At 40.9% G+C, this 14,753-nt stretch overlaps 1 protein-coding gene across 3 annotated transcripts in view; it reads left to right on the forward strand.

Moving 5' to 3' along the window:
• The window catches only part of LOC136875630 (lysosome-associated membrane glycoprotein 5), a 113,046-nt gene that overhangs the window by 42,735 nt on the left and 55,558 nt on the right, over nucleotides 1-14,753 (forward strand). For 2 of the 3 annotated variants that reach the window (XM_067149173.2, XM_067149188.2), the window contains exons 2-3: nucleotides 2,537-2,598; nucleotides 3,729-3,798. In XM_067149173.2, the coding sequence (XP_067005274.1) occupies nucleotides 2,537-2,598; nucleotides 3,729-3,798 (132 nt within the window). The remainder of the gene's footprint in view (nucleotides 1-2,536; nucleotides 2,599-3,728; nucleotides 3,799-14,753) is intronic. The other variant, XM_067149180.2, reaches the window with a different exon arrangement.

Here is a 14,753-nt window from a genome sequence, read left to right on the forward strand (position 1 = left end):
TATGCAGTGCCACGTTAGGACCATCCTTTATCACTATTTCCCGTATTCACGCAAAATTGTAACCTACCATATTTGGCCGTAGAACTGGAGTAAGTGACCTGGGACTAATGCAGCTTTAGGGAGTACGGAGATTAGGGGTGGAGAGTGATACAAGGGTAATCCTGAGAGTCACGTTCTCATTTATTATGTTGAGCGTGTTTTAGCGTTAGCGCGCTCAGTTTTAATGGTGGATCATTAGAGTTTAATGTAAAAAAATAGTAATACAGTATTAAGTATGAATCACTATACAGTAGTCTACCTCTGTATAGCTTAGTTTAATGTGTTACCAGCGTTTCACAGAACAAAAAAGTATATTGAAGCTTGGGTTCGATACAACATAGCCCGAATTCAACACTGGATCGTGTCAACCCCTATAGCAGGGCCTCTCAAACGCCCAAAATCTCACGCGTGCAAATCGAGGCGCAAGAGCTTCGTGCACTGTGCATTGGTCCCTCTCGGTTCAGCTCGGACCAACGCTTCGTCTCTAGGCTACTCGGCTAAGCTCGGCTAAACTCGGCTCTACTCGGCTCAAGTCAGCTCGGATTTATAGCGTACGGAGCAAGTGAGGTAGAGGGAGACAGGGGGAGCGAGCGAGACAGGCGTGAGGAAAGAGTGAGACAGCGCTATTGCTCCAAATCGAGGAGTGGGGGGTCTGCACTCTGGTCAACCAAGGGAAGTCGTCTTTTGCACCGTGCACAGTGCATGCACCAAGCGCATGCACCCTGAGAGGCGCTGCCCTATAGCGTAACGGTTGTCACTGTTAAATGTCGTCCTTGGAAGCCCGGGTTCAATTACCGGTACTGCCTGAGATCTTGCTAATTGCTTTACGTCGCACCGACACAGATAGGTCTTATGGCGACTATGGGATGGGAAAGGCCTAGGAATGGGAAGGAAGCGGCCGTGGCTTTAATTAAGGTACAGCCCCAGCATTTGCCTGGTATGAAAATGGCGAACCACGGAAAACCATCTTCAGGGCTGCCGACAGTGGGGTTCGAACTCACTATCTCCCGGATGCGAGCTCACAGCTGCACGCCCGTATACGCACGGCCAACTCGCCCGGTACCTGAGATGTAAGAATGGCAGGAGGGCTGGTATGTAGTTAAAATGGTACATGCACTTTAGCCCTGTTGGAAGTGCGCCTGCAAAAGAGCTGCACTATCTTGAGTCGAGGACACAAGTTAGGTTTGTCTGGCTAAATGGCTAAGTGGTTAATTCATCTGGCTCGGAAAGTGGGTGTTTGAGTCGTTTTCGACATCCTAGATAAGGCCTCATTTTCATAGACGAGCAGGTCAATAATTGGCGTCAACTCGAAAGACCTGTACCAGACCTCGCTGGAGGCCACCCGCAAAAGAACAGCATAAACACTGGATCATAGAGGTAAATAAAGACGAAGAAGAGGAAAACAATCATTTATACAAATGGAGAAGGATTTATTGTCATTATTGATAATTGAATTTAATTCGCCAATTATATCTTAAGAGCATCAAAATTATATACGACGCAATCTCCTTGTGTGAACAATTTTCCTGATTACATTTCTATCCTGCAGATTTGGTGATCCTGATTCAGTGAAGTCTTTCAGGCCCTTCTCTACTTGTTTATACCATTTGGATCCCGTATAAGGTTATGTTGCCTTGAGAATTATAGAGTCGGTCTTATAGGATAAGGAAATAGAGTGAGTCCAAAAAGACGATGATCTAGGCTCTGTATTCAGTCATTTCAAGGTAAGAAAGAGGTGTGAAGGCTGGAGAGGCGTTAGATATAATGGAGAAGATAAGATGATTTAGTCCATTGAGTTGAAATTGCAGTTAAAGCTTCAAAACCCGTAACAGTTTTTGAAATGAATTATTTTTGATTTTACTTAATTAATACATTAATCTATTATGTTATTTATTGATTGATTTATTTATTTACCCGCGGTGTCAGGGTAGCGTGCCTGCCTCCTTACCCGGAAGTCCCAGTTTCGATTCCCACCCATTTCAGGGATTTTTCTCTAGATTGAGGGCGGGTTTGAGGTCCCCTCAGCCGACGTGAATATAATTGAGAGGCTAAACGACGGTGAAATAGTGACCTCTGTCTAGAACACCAAAAATAACAGCCACGAAGATTCGTCGTACCGACCACATGACACCTCGCAAACCTGCAGGTCTTGGTGCTGAGGAACAATCGCTTGGAAGGCCATGGCTCTTCAGGGCTGTTGTGCAATTTATTTATTTATTTATTTATTTATTTATTTATTTATTTATTTATTTATTTATTTATTTATCTATTTATCTTGTTGTCAGTCCACATGCTTATGTATTTGTGTATTGATAGAGTAGCTATCAATCCACCTATCTTCTAAATTAATCATTAACTAATGATAATTTAATTAATGTTTTTTTCTGGTTGAGACATTTGCAGAACATTAATAAAAAGTGATATATTGCTGAACTTTACGTAAAACAGGACGTTATGAGCACGTTACTAAACTTCTTCGTATTTTGCTCTCTTTCAGTATGTCTGCTGGTTCACGCCCAGGACACCACCACAGAGGCCATAGAGGATGAAATGCCCGCAGTGAGTACACTACAACGCTGTAAAGACCAGAATCACCGTGGTCTACTTGTTTTGTCCGATTTATTGTCATTATTGATAATTGAAATTAATTCGCCAATTATATCTTAAGAGCATCAAAATTATGTACGACGCAAGCTGCATTTCTGAGCCAAGTGTAAAATACTGTAAATAACAACTCGACAAGATGAGTAAGTTCCCTTAATTTTCCTAGTTATAATAATAATAATAATAATAATAATAATAATAATAATAATAATAATAATAATAATAATAATATTATTATTATTATATTATAATATTATTATTATTATTATTATTATTATTATTATTATTATTATTATTATTATTATTATTATTATTATTACGGAGTTTCCGTGAAATAGAGAGAGAGGTGAAAGAAGATGTGGGCTGGAGTGGGTCTATCTACGAAAGTCAAATATTCATTATTATTATTATTATTATTATTATTATTATTATTATTATTATTATTATCCGACTCGTTGGCTGAATGGTTCAGAGGTTACCGGCAGGGTCTGGGAATTTAATCGCCCTTGATTAATTCTTCTGACCCGGGCACTGGGTGTTTGTGTTTTTCCCAACACTTACCTCTTCATATTCAGACAACACACTACAATACCAACCAGCACAGAAACACGCAATAGTGATTACTTCCCTCCATATAGGGTTGGTGTCTGGAAGGGCATCCGGCCGTAAAACAGGGCCGAATCCACATGTGCGACACAGCGGTAGAAAAAGACGATTATTATTATTTATTATTATTATTATTATTATTATTATTATTATTATTATTATTATTATTATTATTATTATTATTATTATTATTATTATTATTATTAGAGTAGGTCTAGAATAAAACTGGGCTACACAAACCGAGAGTTTCACATAACCAGCTCTTCGCTTTATACCCACACTCCTTCCCACATAAAGAGTCTGCTGTCACTGTTTCAGTCTTTCTGGTTGCATAATTGGTTTCTATCAGGAAAGTTACCGTTACTTCTATGTTCATTTTTTCCGCTAATTTGAAAGGAAGCTAACAGTTTTTAAGATCGTGCAAAATTACACCCATTTTATGCTACATAGGGTGCTGACGGCATTCTTCTCTATTTCAGGGTACCCTCAGCGCAGAAGACCAAGTAACAGACGCAACAACGAATAAGGAATCGAGTAAGGAGACCATTGGTGAGCTATTTATTTATAATACTGTTCCCGGTGGCTGTACTGGTTCGTGGTAGGACTGTCTCTCTTTCTATCTTTCCGTCTTCTCTACTTGCATGAGCGGCGCCGGAACTGCTGATTGCTACACATAGCATTGTTATAGCAGACAACACACGGCAAGGTCAACTGCCTCAACCTAGTAATGTCAACCAAGATGGCAAGTTAATTGATTGAATATATATATATATATATATATATAAGTAATTATGAATACGGCAATCAGCAGTCCCTCCAAGCCCTTTTCTTTCATCTGTCAGTAGTTAGCACTTGAAATGAGCAGGTGTACTTAGCGTCTTTCCATTCAATTCCATAAAAAAATATTCGAAGAGTAAAGTTAAAAGTAAACTCGTATCGTCACATCTTCGAGGTGATTCAGCTTTTATCGTGCATGACTACCCCCCTCCCCTTAATCACATGTACCAGCCCTCCTGCCGAGCTGATATCTCTGATAGTACCGGAAATCAAACCCGGCTCTCCGAGGACGGTAGCTGATAGCGCTAACCATTACGCTACGGAGGCGGACTAACTTGCTGTAAGAGTGTAAGATCTTTATGAGCTTTACTCGTTACATCAGAATTATTTCCTGCAAAAAATATAGTACAGAATATATTGTATTTAGAGTCTGAAAAACGCAGCCTTTTCTCATCTGCTGGAGAAAAATGATTGAAAGTCCGTTTGTTCCATCCAAGAAGACATGTTTTAAGCTAAGATCAAGGCTACGGCAGAAGGAAATGCCTCTCTCAAAAGTTCTGGAAGGCAAGACATGAAGCTGAATTGTTCTGAAATGTCCTACCTGATCCACCAGACCGCTTACAGTTACAATATGTCTCGTGTTTGAAGTCACTGGACCAGATTGATAATATTCTTTTCGGAGATTCGTATTTGCATTGTTATCGTACAGGTTACGACAAGGAACCAACAGCCTTACTTCTACGGTAGAAGACTGACGTTTGCTACGGAGGCAGGTTGTGACTATCTTTTGCACGTCCTCGCCCAAAGTGAAGCGATTACCTTTCAAAACATCTCTATACAGGTGTTAAGTGTACGGCAGGCATGTCAAACTGAGCTGTAGGTGGCAGTGGTCAGACTGTTCTACCACGGTTGGTTTGATATGTAGCTCTCCTGAAAACTCACAACACAGTGAAAGATGGGACAAGGTCTCATGTTGTCAGTCAATATAAATCCAAATAATCGAAACAAACGGATTAACGTCGCACTAACACATCGAAAGTTTTCGGCAACACTTTGGTGGGAAAGGGGTAGGATTAGGAAGGTAGTGGTGGTGGCCTTACATACGGTACAGCTCCAGCATTTTCCTGGTGTGAAAATGGGAAACCACGGAAAAACATCTTCAGAGCTTCCGCCTGTGGGATTCGAGTCCATTCGAAATCATTTATGCAGTTAACGATGTTTATTATTAGGCCTAGGTTACTATTTCTCCGTAATCCCTGATGTGAGAGGATGGTTGCCTAGTTGTACTTCCTCTTAAAACAATAATCACCACCACCCTGATGTGAAATAATGTAACTGTGAAATAACATATTGTTTTTAATTTTACGTACAATATGAATGAAAGTAAAAGGGGGCTCAATTATATCTGTGGCTTAGCTGCTCTTGAAATGCTGAGGCTCGAATCTCGGTCGAACATGGGTTGAAATCTTCAAATCGGAAACACACGCCCATCTAACAGATCCGCATCTGATTGCATAATTGAAGGCTATGAGTCACGATAACATCAGAAATGAGTACGATTTGAAATAGTTTTACATATTAAGAAAAGGTAGCTAAAATATTCAATATTTTACTACAATACACTGTAGGTATAGGTGTAAGAGAATCTATGCTGTAAAGCATACGAAAGACACGTGCAAGCTCTGGTATTGCTAGTGATGCCATCAAAGCGGTTACTGAGTTTCGGTACTTGTGATCGATTATAAAACAGGTTGCAGATGTTTCCATGGGAAGTGTATTTCAGAATTCAAACAGGATGGAGAATCTGGGGAGATATCTCAGGATTGCTTGCGATAGGAGGGTGGCGATAAAAAGGTGGGGAAAGAAACTTCTTGACAGCCGTGAGACCAACTAAACTGTACGCCATTAAAACGACATAGGAACGAGGATATCATCTGGTTAGAGGTAGCGGTGGTGATGGTGATGATTATTTGAGAGGTAGTACAACTAGGCAACCATCCTATACACAGCACTAATCAGAGAGAAAAATGGAACGGATCCGACACTTAAAAAATGAAGGTATCGGCGAAAGGAAACCAAGGGCCACGTAAGGCGTGAAAATGAAAGGCAACCTAATAATTAATACCGTCGGGGTGGGAAAAGAACAAGATTTGACCAAGGGAGGTCGGATAGGATAGATGAAAGTGAGGAGTCTATCACAAGTAGTTAGAGTTAGCAGTGATGAGGATACTTTGATGGATGTACGGTGCCACCACAAAGGATTTCCGTATCTCCAAAATGACCACGTACGGGGCACTAGCAATATTGGGGCAAAGTTTCAGGAGGTAAAATTAAGGTGGTTTGGTCATGTAATGCGGAGGGATCATGACCGTACAAGAAGAAAAAGCGTGGGAGCCCAAAGAAGAGGTCGGTGTTTGGGCCTGCTGCGAGAAGGCCCGATGGAAAAGAACCTAAGTACTGAAGTATCCCAGGACAGAGACCCACTAGAAACAGCGACCCTGCGTAGTGCGGGATAAGCTGCGAAAGAACATACATGTAAGAATGTTTAAGGTTTAGAATCTGTCACTTCACTTCACTTACCAGATATGTACTGCGGGCAGCATCCTCTCGCCTTTCATACACGTTATCGACTGCTAATTTCTGTAGACTCTTGCCTGACGTCAGAACTCTCGCCGGCGTAAGGCGTTGTGCACAAGAACAATGCACAACACCGTGCACTAAAGTTATCACAGGCTTTACCATCGACTCAACCACCATAAGCCCTTCGCACCAATGGGGTCACAATGAAACATTTAGCAATGGCCGCTTTTGTTAACATAGTCGACTTTCGGCGGCCAGCATCAGCGTTATCCGTTGAGCGAAGAATGACAGTAGTGCGGAAAATTTTTGTCATGATTATGTGTAATGATTTGCCACAACATCCAGACGATTCTTTTTCCTGCTACATGAGAATGGCAGTTACTATATTCCATTCTATCCTGCAGAAAGTTAATTAAGCTACAGTATATTCAATACTATTCAACACTTGAAGAAAACCATTGCCAAGCTCCCAACAAAATGAGGGCCTAGCTGATAAGGCAGTGGTTCTCAATGGGTGTGCCTCAGTACACCAATGTGCCGCCTGGTTCGCTAGGTGCGCAGCGGAACCTCCGAGCCTTTGTGATATTGTTGGTAAAAGTAATTGAAGTATTTACACTCAATATTTACTTTGACAAAAAAACAAAATAAAAATATTAAAGAGTTTAAACATCTTTACTTTACGAAGTATTTATTGGTTCACATCTAATAAAATAGTCGAGTTCATTTTTAATTTTTTTGCAAGTGGTTTAACGCCGCACTAACACATGGAAGATTTTCGGCGACGCAAGGATAGGAAAGGGCTAAGATTAGGAAGCTGGTGGCTTTGGTCTTAATTAAGGTACATTTTCCTGGTGTGAAAATGGGAAACCACGGAAAACCATCTTGAGGGCTGCCAACAATGCGATTCGAACCTACCATCGCCGCAATGCAAGCTCACAGTTACGAGACTCAAACCGTGCGACCAACTCGCTCGGCAGTAGAGTTTATTTATGAGAAACGTGAGCTAAAAAACAATTGGTATCTGTCGTTTGCTACACAAAAGTTCAGTTTGTGCCGAAATTGAAGGTGAGCACACACTTTTCCTGTATAATCAAGAGACTTCCCTCTCATGGAACTACTGTGTAGAGATGAGAAGAATGCAAGAATGAGGAATGTGGCTTGCAAGCACGAACTTCCTGTTCTGCGCAGACGGATCGGCTCTTATCTGCTACACGAAAACATTGACTCACACTTTGCAGTTTGCTGGATTACAACTGACAAGAGCGAAGAGCTGCCAATAGAAGATAGTATAAAGCCGCCTGGGTAGTAGCGCGGTTGCTATGGAAACCATTGCGTCACTGGCTCTGCTGGTGAAAACCCCTTCACCCCGTGCCTCACCGGGCATGTGCATTCTTCTGATCTCCCAACAATACATGTTTTCTCTACCATTTCGTCAACTTTAGAACCGTTCTCGCATGCTTTCTGGAAAGAGCTGACTTCCGTACTATAGCTTTTCGTCGTTCTGCTTTCGATTATAGTAATCGACTAAAATTTTACTCATCATTTACACATAAATGACTATGTTTGGCATTCAAAATACATTTCATTTCACTAAGGAGCATGCATACCTCGTGTTAAACCAACAGACAACCTCAAAAAATGCCAGAGTACGGACGAACTAGTGTTAAGAGTGCAAGGCTAGTACTGTGAATGACAGTTGAAAGCAAACTCTGGTCGCACAACACCGAGTTTCCCGTACTGTTGTCAACCCGTACGGTAGAATTCCGTGAACAAAGAACCCCATAAATAATAATGTTATTGGCCTTATGTTCCACTAACTACTTTTACGGTTTTCGAAGACGCCAAGATGCCGGAATTTAATCCCGCAGGAGTAAATCTACCGACACGAGGCTGACGTATTTGAACGCCTTCAAATACCACCGAACTGAGCCAGGGTCGAACATGCCCAGTTGGGGTCAGAAGACCAGCGCCTCAACCGTCTGAGCCATTCAGTCCTGCACAAAGAACCCCCGAATTTGGCTAAGCAAATGGAAAATAAATTTCCAGTTGTGTAGCTTGGTTCCTAGATCGGTGCGAAGTGCGGTACTCTATTATAAACACTACCACGTCTCATTACGTAATTCATAGCGAGACTAAGGGCAAGTACCGTGATTCATCATAGACGAGGCCAAGGGCAGGAAGTTTCATGGGAAATGTCACAAAACATTCGATGCCTGTTTGCTTTGTATTGCCCTCAGTCTCTCAAATGTTTCTCTTCAATGAACAGTGGTTCTGCCCGATCAAAAATGCACGGAGAAATAAAATGAAAATTACAATAAACTCTACCCATGAACAAAAGCACTGTAGTTTCGAAGGTCCCCGGTATCCAACCACGACACTAACGCAATGATGTTTCTAACCTCTAAGCTATTACACAATAGTGAATGCTGTCGTGCACAGTCTCACATATCAGCTGCCCGTTAGTGTGGCTCAACACGGCGAACAATTGCGTGATTAAGTCTACAGAAACAGATTTTAAATGAGAAAATACTTCCTTGTAGATTTCTTTTTTTATTTTTGCAGACAGTTCGATCATTTTCCTGTATCGTCTTGACGACACACTGAAATTCAATGATCCAAATCCAAATCCCAGAACAACACTTCCTGAAATGTCACTTCAAGAACATCTACTGAAGAGGTCTGAAATGGTTTCTGTATATTTTTATGCGTATATGTGGCGAGTTAAATTTGAATATTATTATTGAGATATTTTCTTGTAAAAACGTTAGTGCTAATGAGTTTGCATTTTTCTAAGTTTCTCAAGAGACAAGCAAAGATGGAAGAAGTGGACTTCTTATCCAGTCATGGCGATATAATAAGGATAGATTAATATACTTGTTTCAGTTTGTACCCTCAGAATCTGCTGGAAGAGCTGTTAAAAATATTTACATACCTAACACCCACCTGCTCTTTTCTATTTGCTTTCCACTCTTTATTCTTACTCTAATCTTGTATCGATGTCGCATGATTATTGTGTGAGCATGTAAGAAGAACAGATGTGAAATCTCAACAGTGGCAGCTGTGTCTAATAGCAACTAGATATCTGACGAACTGTGTGGAATGCAATGGCAAACTACGTCACTCTTCATCATACCTTGCACACCTAATTGAGGCGACGTCATAGGATTTTGCGGTTTCCCTATAACTACTAGAGCTCTTGAGATCCGTCCCATCCTGTACGTTTCATGCGCCACGGGCTTCCGATTCAAGTGCAGACTGCCCTTTCCGTCCCATCCCGTATTTCGATCATGTCCGTCCTGTATATTTTTACGGTGAGGGGGCGAAAGGGATTGCAGGCGAGGCGAGGAAATATCTGTTCACACGGAGATATGAAGTTGTTCCAAGAGAAAGGATTAAGTCTCTTGTACATGTCAATTGATTGCGTAAGGTTCGGAGTATTTATTGATTTTAGCGGTGGACCCACGTACAACATCATCCCCATCCCATTTTAATATTTAATTGAACCTTACAACGGGGCTTTTCTCTCCGTCTTTCATTATACCATCTGTCTATGATTAGGATTATGATCCTCTATAGGAGATATGAGTCACACTTTACAAAGTAGTCAGAGTTCATGAAATGATCAAAGCAGACTTTTAGTTAACTTCACGATCAGTGGTTGAAAAATGAGACACTGCACTGATCACAACTGTTTATTCCATCAGAATGGAAAGTGAACTTCCTTGACGCGTTAAACCATTCAGGAAAATCAGGTGTGCATCCACTCTTGAAGAACACATTGAATCACCACTCAATAATATGTGTGTGGCTCTTTGAACAAACTGATCTCAGAAATTCATTCCACGCCACCACAAGGGCACATATGATAAGATTGCACCCTGTCAGTGCAGCATATGCAACTCAACATCGTCATAGTGGAAGGTGTTGCCACTTTATCCTGCCAAGAATGGCTGGCTGCAACGAGAGAAAAACTGTAACAGTGAATTGCGCTTGCTCAGCCTGCACAATTGACTTCAAATGAAATGAAACTGTGCAGCCTTGGAGTACGTTATGCTCAATTTAAATGCGATTTAGCTCGCATAGTAGAAAGTAGGTTACACCAAGTATATCTGTTCTGCAGAATTTTCTACATTTTACATTACTTTAGTATGGTACAATTACGTTCGCTCATTTTGAATAGCAATTGAGTTTAACTGGTTTAAAATCAAGGTCATCGGCCCGATTGTAGATATTTGAAAAGCGGAAATGAAAGAGCTGTCATCCGCAGAATAAAATCCTGAGTTAGGAAATATCTTTGAAGGATGAAAAATTCACTAGCATCCCGCAGTCTGATAGGTCTGATGTCTAAAGATCTATCCAACAAAGAAAACAGACGATGGACACTAAAATAAAACCTTTTGTGGAAAGAGTTGCTGTGTATTGGTAGAATATATGTGTGCAGAGCTCCTAGAGATCATTAAACTGCTTATAGAAGGATTGGAGGATATGGATAGCAGACATCAGACTACGCAGGTTCTTCTCCAGCATGCAAGTGCATGACAGATTGGTATACAGAACCAATTTTACGGAGTGGACTCGGAGCTTGTAACGAAATGGTCTCCGCCTCAGAAAGGCTTCTGAATATAGGTGTGGTTAAAATCCCGATCTGGCCTCTGGTAATATTCTACTTGAACTTCAGGCGAAAACCGAGATGGATATTATAATATGCCATGGCTAGTTTCTAAGGTGTGGTCCAGAATTCCCCGGAGTTGAGGTGATAAACCATGAGAGACCACTTCTAGGATGGCTGGCGGTGAGATTTTAAGACACTGAGGCAAAGTGAAAGGTGCTAGAGTCTTAATGTATAGTACAGCTGAGCACACTACTATGATATTTCTAGACAAGAACAACCGACATATTTGGATAATATCTGGGTTATATTGGACATAGCTTGCAAGTTTAGTCTGTTGAAATCTTACATCTGTTTTAAGTATGAAGACTGATGCTTCACTAAAGGTTCTCTAGAAGTGCTGATTCTGTTACGGAGTAAATGCTTTTTGTGCTTGAGTTACTTGCTCTTATGAATATTAAAATATAGGTTTTGGAAGACCTCTCGTTCATATAATTAAGAAATATTTCTTCCTTCTATTGTGTCTGTCTTTAGCCCTCACAGTGAGTGAGTGTGTTGATATATCTGACCTTAGAACAAATCCGAATATTCGTTATCCACTTCAAGTTACAAAAGACGATAACGAGATTGTTAATCGTTTCACTTTGTGGATTATGCTAAAAATGAGTGGTGGTGGTGATTATTGTTTTAAGAGGAAGTACAACTAGACAACCATCCTCTATTAACACTGATCAGAGGGGGAAAATTGAAGGGGTCCAACATTTCGAAAAAATAAGGTATCGGCTAAAGGAAGATAAGGGCCACGAAGGGTGTGTAAATGAAAGACTCCCTAGGAAATAGTAACCCAAACGAATTTTGAAAGTGCTCATAATCTTACGTTTTCATTGTAATCAGAAGTTTTTATTATTTAATAAGTTATCGTAAAACTGATTTATCCGTACGTATGCTTGAGGGATATCTTGAGTGGGGTGTTTGTCCTCTTAGAGAAGGGCACGAGAAAGAATTATATGAGATTATAACAGGAGAAGTTATAAGATTAATGAAATATTTGTTGGGACATGTGGAAAATGAAGGAAGGGAATTTTGCAAAATAAAAGTGATGAATAGAAATATTGTTAGAATAATAAAGACATGAAGGCCAAGGAAGTAGGCCTAGTGATTATAGGGTATGCAAGAAGACCTTAAAAGGAATAAAAGTACAAAGATGATGGAAGAAAGTAATGAAAAGAGTCGTAGAGGACACTACTATTATGGAAGCTGAAATCCACCCAGGGCTGTAGAGAAGAAGATTTCTGGGATCTATTAAACTGCAACATAAGTCCTTTAACACAAAATGTTATCACCACCACCACCACCACCACCACCACCACCACCACCATCATGATGGTGGGTAGATGAATTTCTCTTATAGATATGACCCTTGTCGTATCACGAATACAGTCGTATAATCAAAGTAATGTGTCACCATTTGCCGTCCAAGAATCACCACCCTCGTTTTTAATGAAATATCTGTTCAGCGCATTTTTTGGGCTGTGGATTTATCTTTTATGTTTGATCAGCACTTGTAGAGAGCTTTTTATAGTATTAAGAATTATATTATGTCTTGCCTGTAGAGCTGTAAAGCGTTACGAGAAGCAACTAGGAGAGTCATCCAATTGAGCAACAACATTCCATTCATATTTAATCAAACAAATGAAGAATGTTTATCACAATCCACAGTAGAGTATACTGTGTTTGTCTTAATTGATGGCTGTTTCCTAGATGCACAATTTTTATTTTGTAAATTATATTTTTTCCCACTGTGCCTTCACAACTTGATTTATTTGTATTACTTGTAGGGAAGATTTATTATCGCTCAACATGTTTGATCAGAAGGCTCACTTGATGTGAGCGATTATGTACGTAATATATCACAATATATAATAATAAAATACACAAAATCTACCCCTGTTGACTCACAACTTCGACCTGTATCATTTTTCTTTATTCAGAATATGAGGAAGCTTATGATGTGGGCGTAGTTGAAACGTGGATGTCTAGGATGAGATCTCATATTGTAGACATGATACAGTTGAACCTCCCTTCTGCGGACACTGTCGGTTCCGAGGAAAAATGTCCGTTATCAGAGGTGTCCGCTAAAACAAGTTTGTAAAAATAATCGAACATTTCAATGGCAAAGAACATCCACCTTAAATATAAGTTACATATATTTATTTTTATTATTCTAAGTCATTTATGTGTTAGTATTTCATAGAGAGTTATTATAAGTGATTTTACATCGTTTATAAACAATACAGCTTCGTGAAGTAATCGTGGAGCTTCATCTGTGTAAATTTAGCACATGTTTTCTTAACTGCGATATTCTCGAAAACGGAATAAAGTCTGTTAAATGGTTCCATAGTGTTCTCGCCGTACTCGCGGTCCAGCGTGACACACAAATCCGAGTTATGAATAGAATGATGCAAGAAGGGAAGAAAATCCCCAGGTGACTTGTGAGTCAACAGTCTCTGGCAGCATTTCTGGGCACTCGAAATAGTACAAACATCCAAAAGGGATTTGCTTATGTCTAAAGAATGGTTTTAAAAGAAAGGATGACATGTGTCCGGCGTAATAAATTGTCCTGCAACGTGTAAAGTGTCCGCTTAAGTCAAGTGGACGGGAGAAATGGCGATGTCCGCTGCTCGGAGTTCGAGGTGTCCGCTAAAATGAGGCCAATTTAACACTTGTCTTATGTAAAATAAAATCGGTTCTGAAGAAAATTGTCCGTATAGGGAGGTGTCCGCTGAATAAGGGTGTCCGTTAGCGCAGGTTCGACTCTATAAGCTTTTGCCTTGTCAAGAAAACTAGGTGAAACTCTTTACGTTCCGCAGAGAACTTTGCTCTACATCTTCAGAAAGAAATCTCGACTGTTCACGAGGAAGACTTCTCCAATAACGAGGGTTGGATTTTAAGAATGCTATAGTAAGTGGTACGCTCATTCATCACCAGATGGCTCACTGTACGCTTGCATTGCAAGTGGGAGCTGACGACACCGCCTGAGCTCCAAATAAGATGTCAAGATAAATAAATATGCTAACTGAATTAAAGTCACTTATATTTAACAAAGCCAATCTCCCCGCCACATTACATTGGCCTTCATCAGGGCATGTGAAGGTCTGCCACCGACAGTGAGCAAAGAAAAAGTCACGACCATACAACCCACGCCCCCCCCCCCCCACTAACAGGACCCAGGGATGGTCGCGCTGTTCTGGTCGGTAGATACAGGGTGGGTCTCGGCCCTCAAGTGGCCACGGCTGGTCCGTGGTCCAACAGCTCTGCACTCTGACCGACCCACCGAGGGGTGGCCACGGCTCTACCGTGGCTCTACGCCTCTGCATTCGGGAGACAGCGCAGGGCTGGACCTCACTGCTGGCCCCAACCGTCGGCTGTCCTGAGAATGGTTTTCCATTCTCCTGCACTAAGGCGAATGCCGGGACAGTTCCTAGTATAGGCCATGGCTGCCAAACCCCTCACCTTCTCCGCACATCTCCTTCGCCGT

Source organism: Anabrus simplex, chromosome 1, assembly GCF_040414725.1.
Source record: "Anabrus simplex isolate iqAnaSimp1 chromosome 1, ASM4041472v1, whole genome shotgun sequence".
Taxonomy (NCBI): Eukaryota; Metazoa; Arthropoda; class Insecta; order Orthoptera; family Tettigoniidae; genus Anabrus; species Anabrus simplex.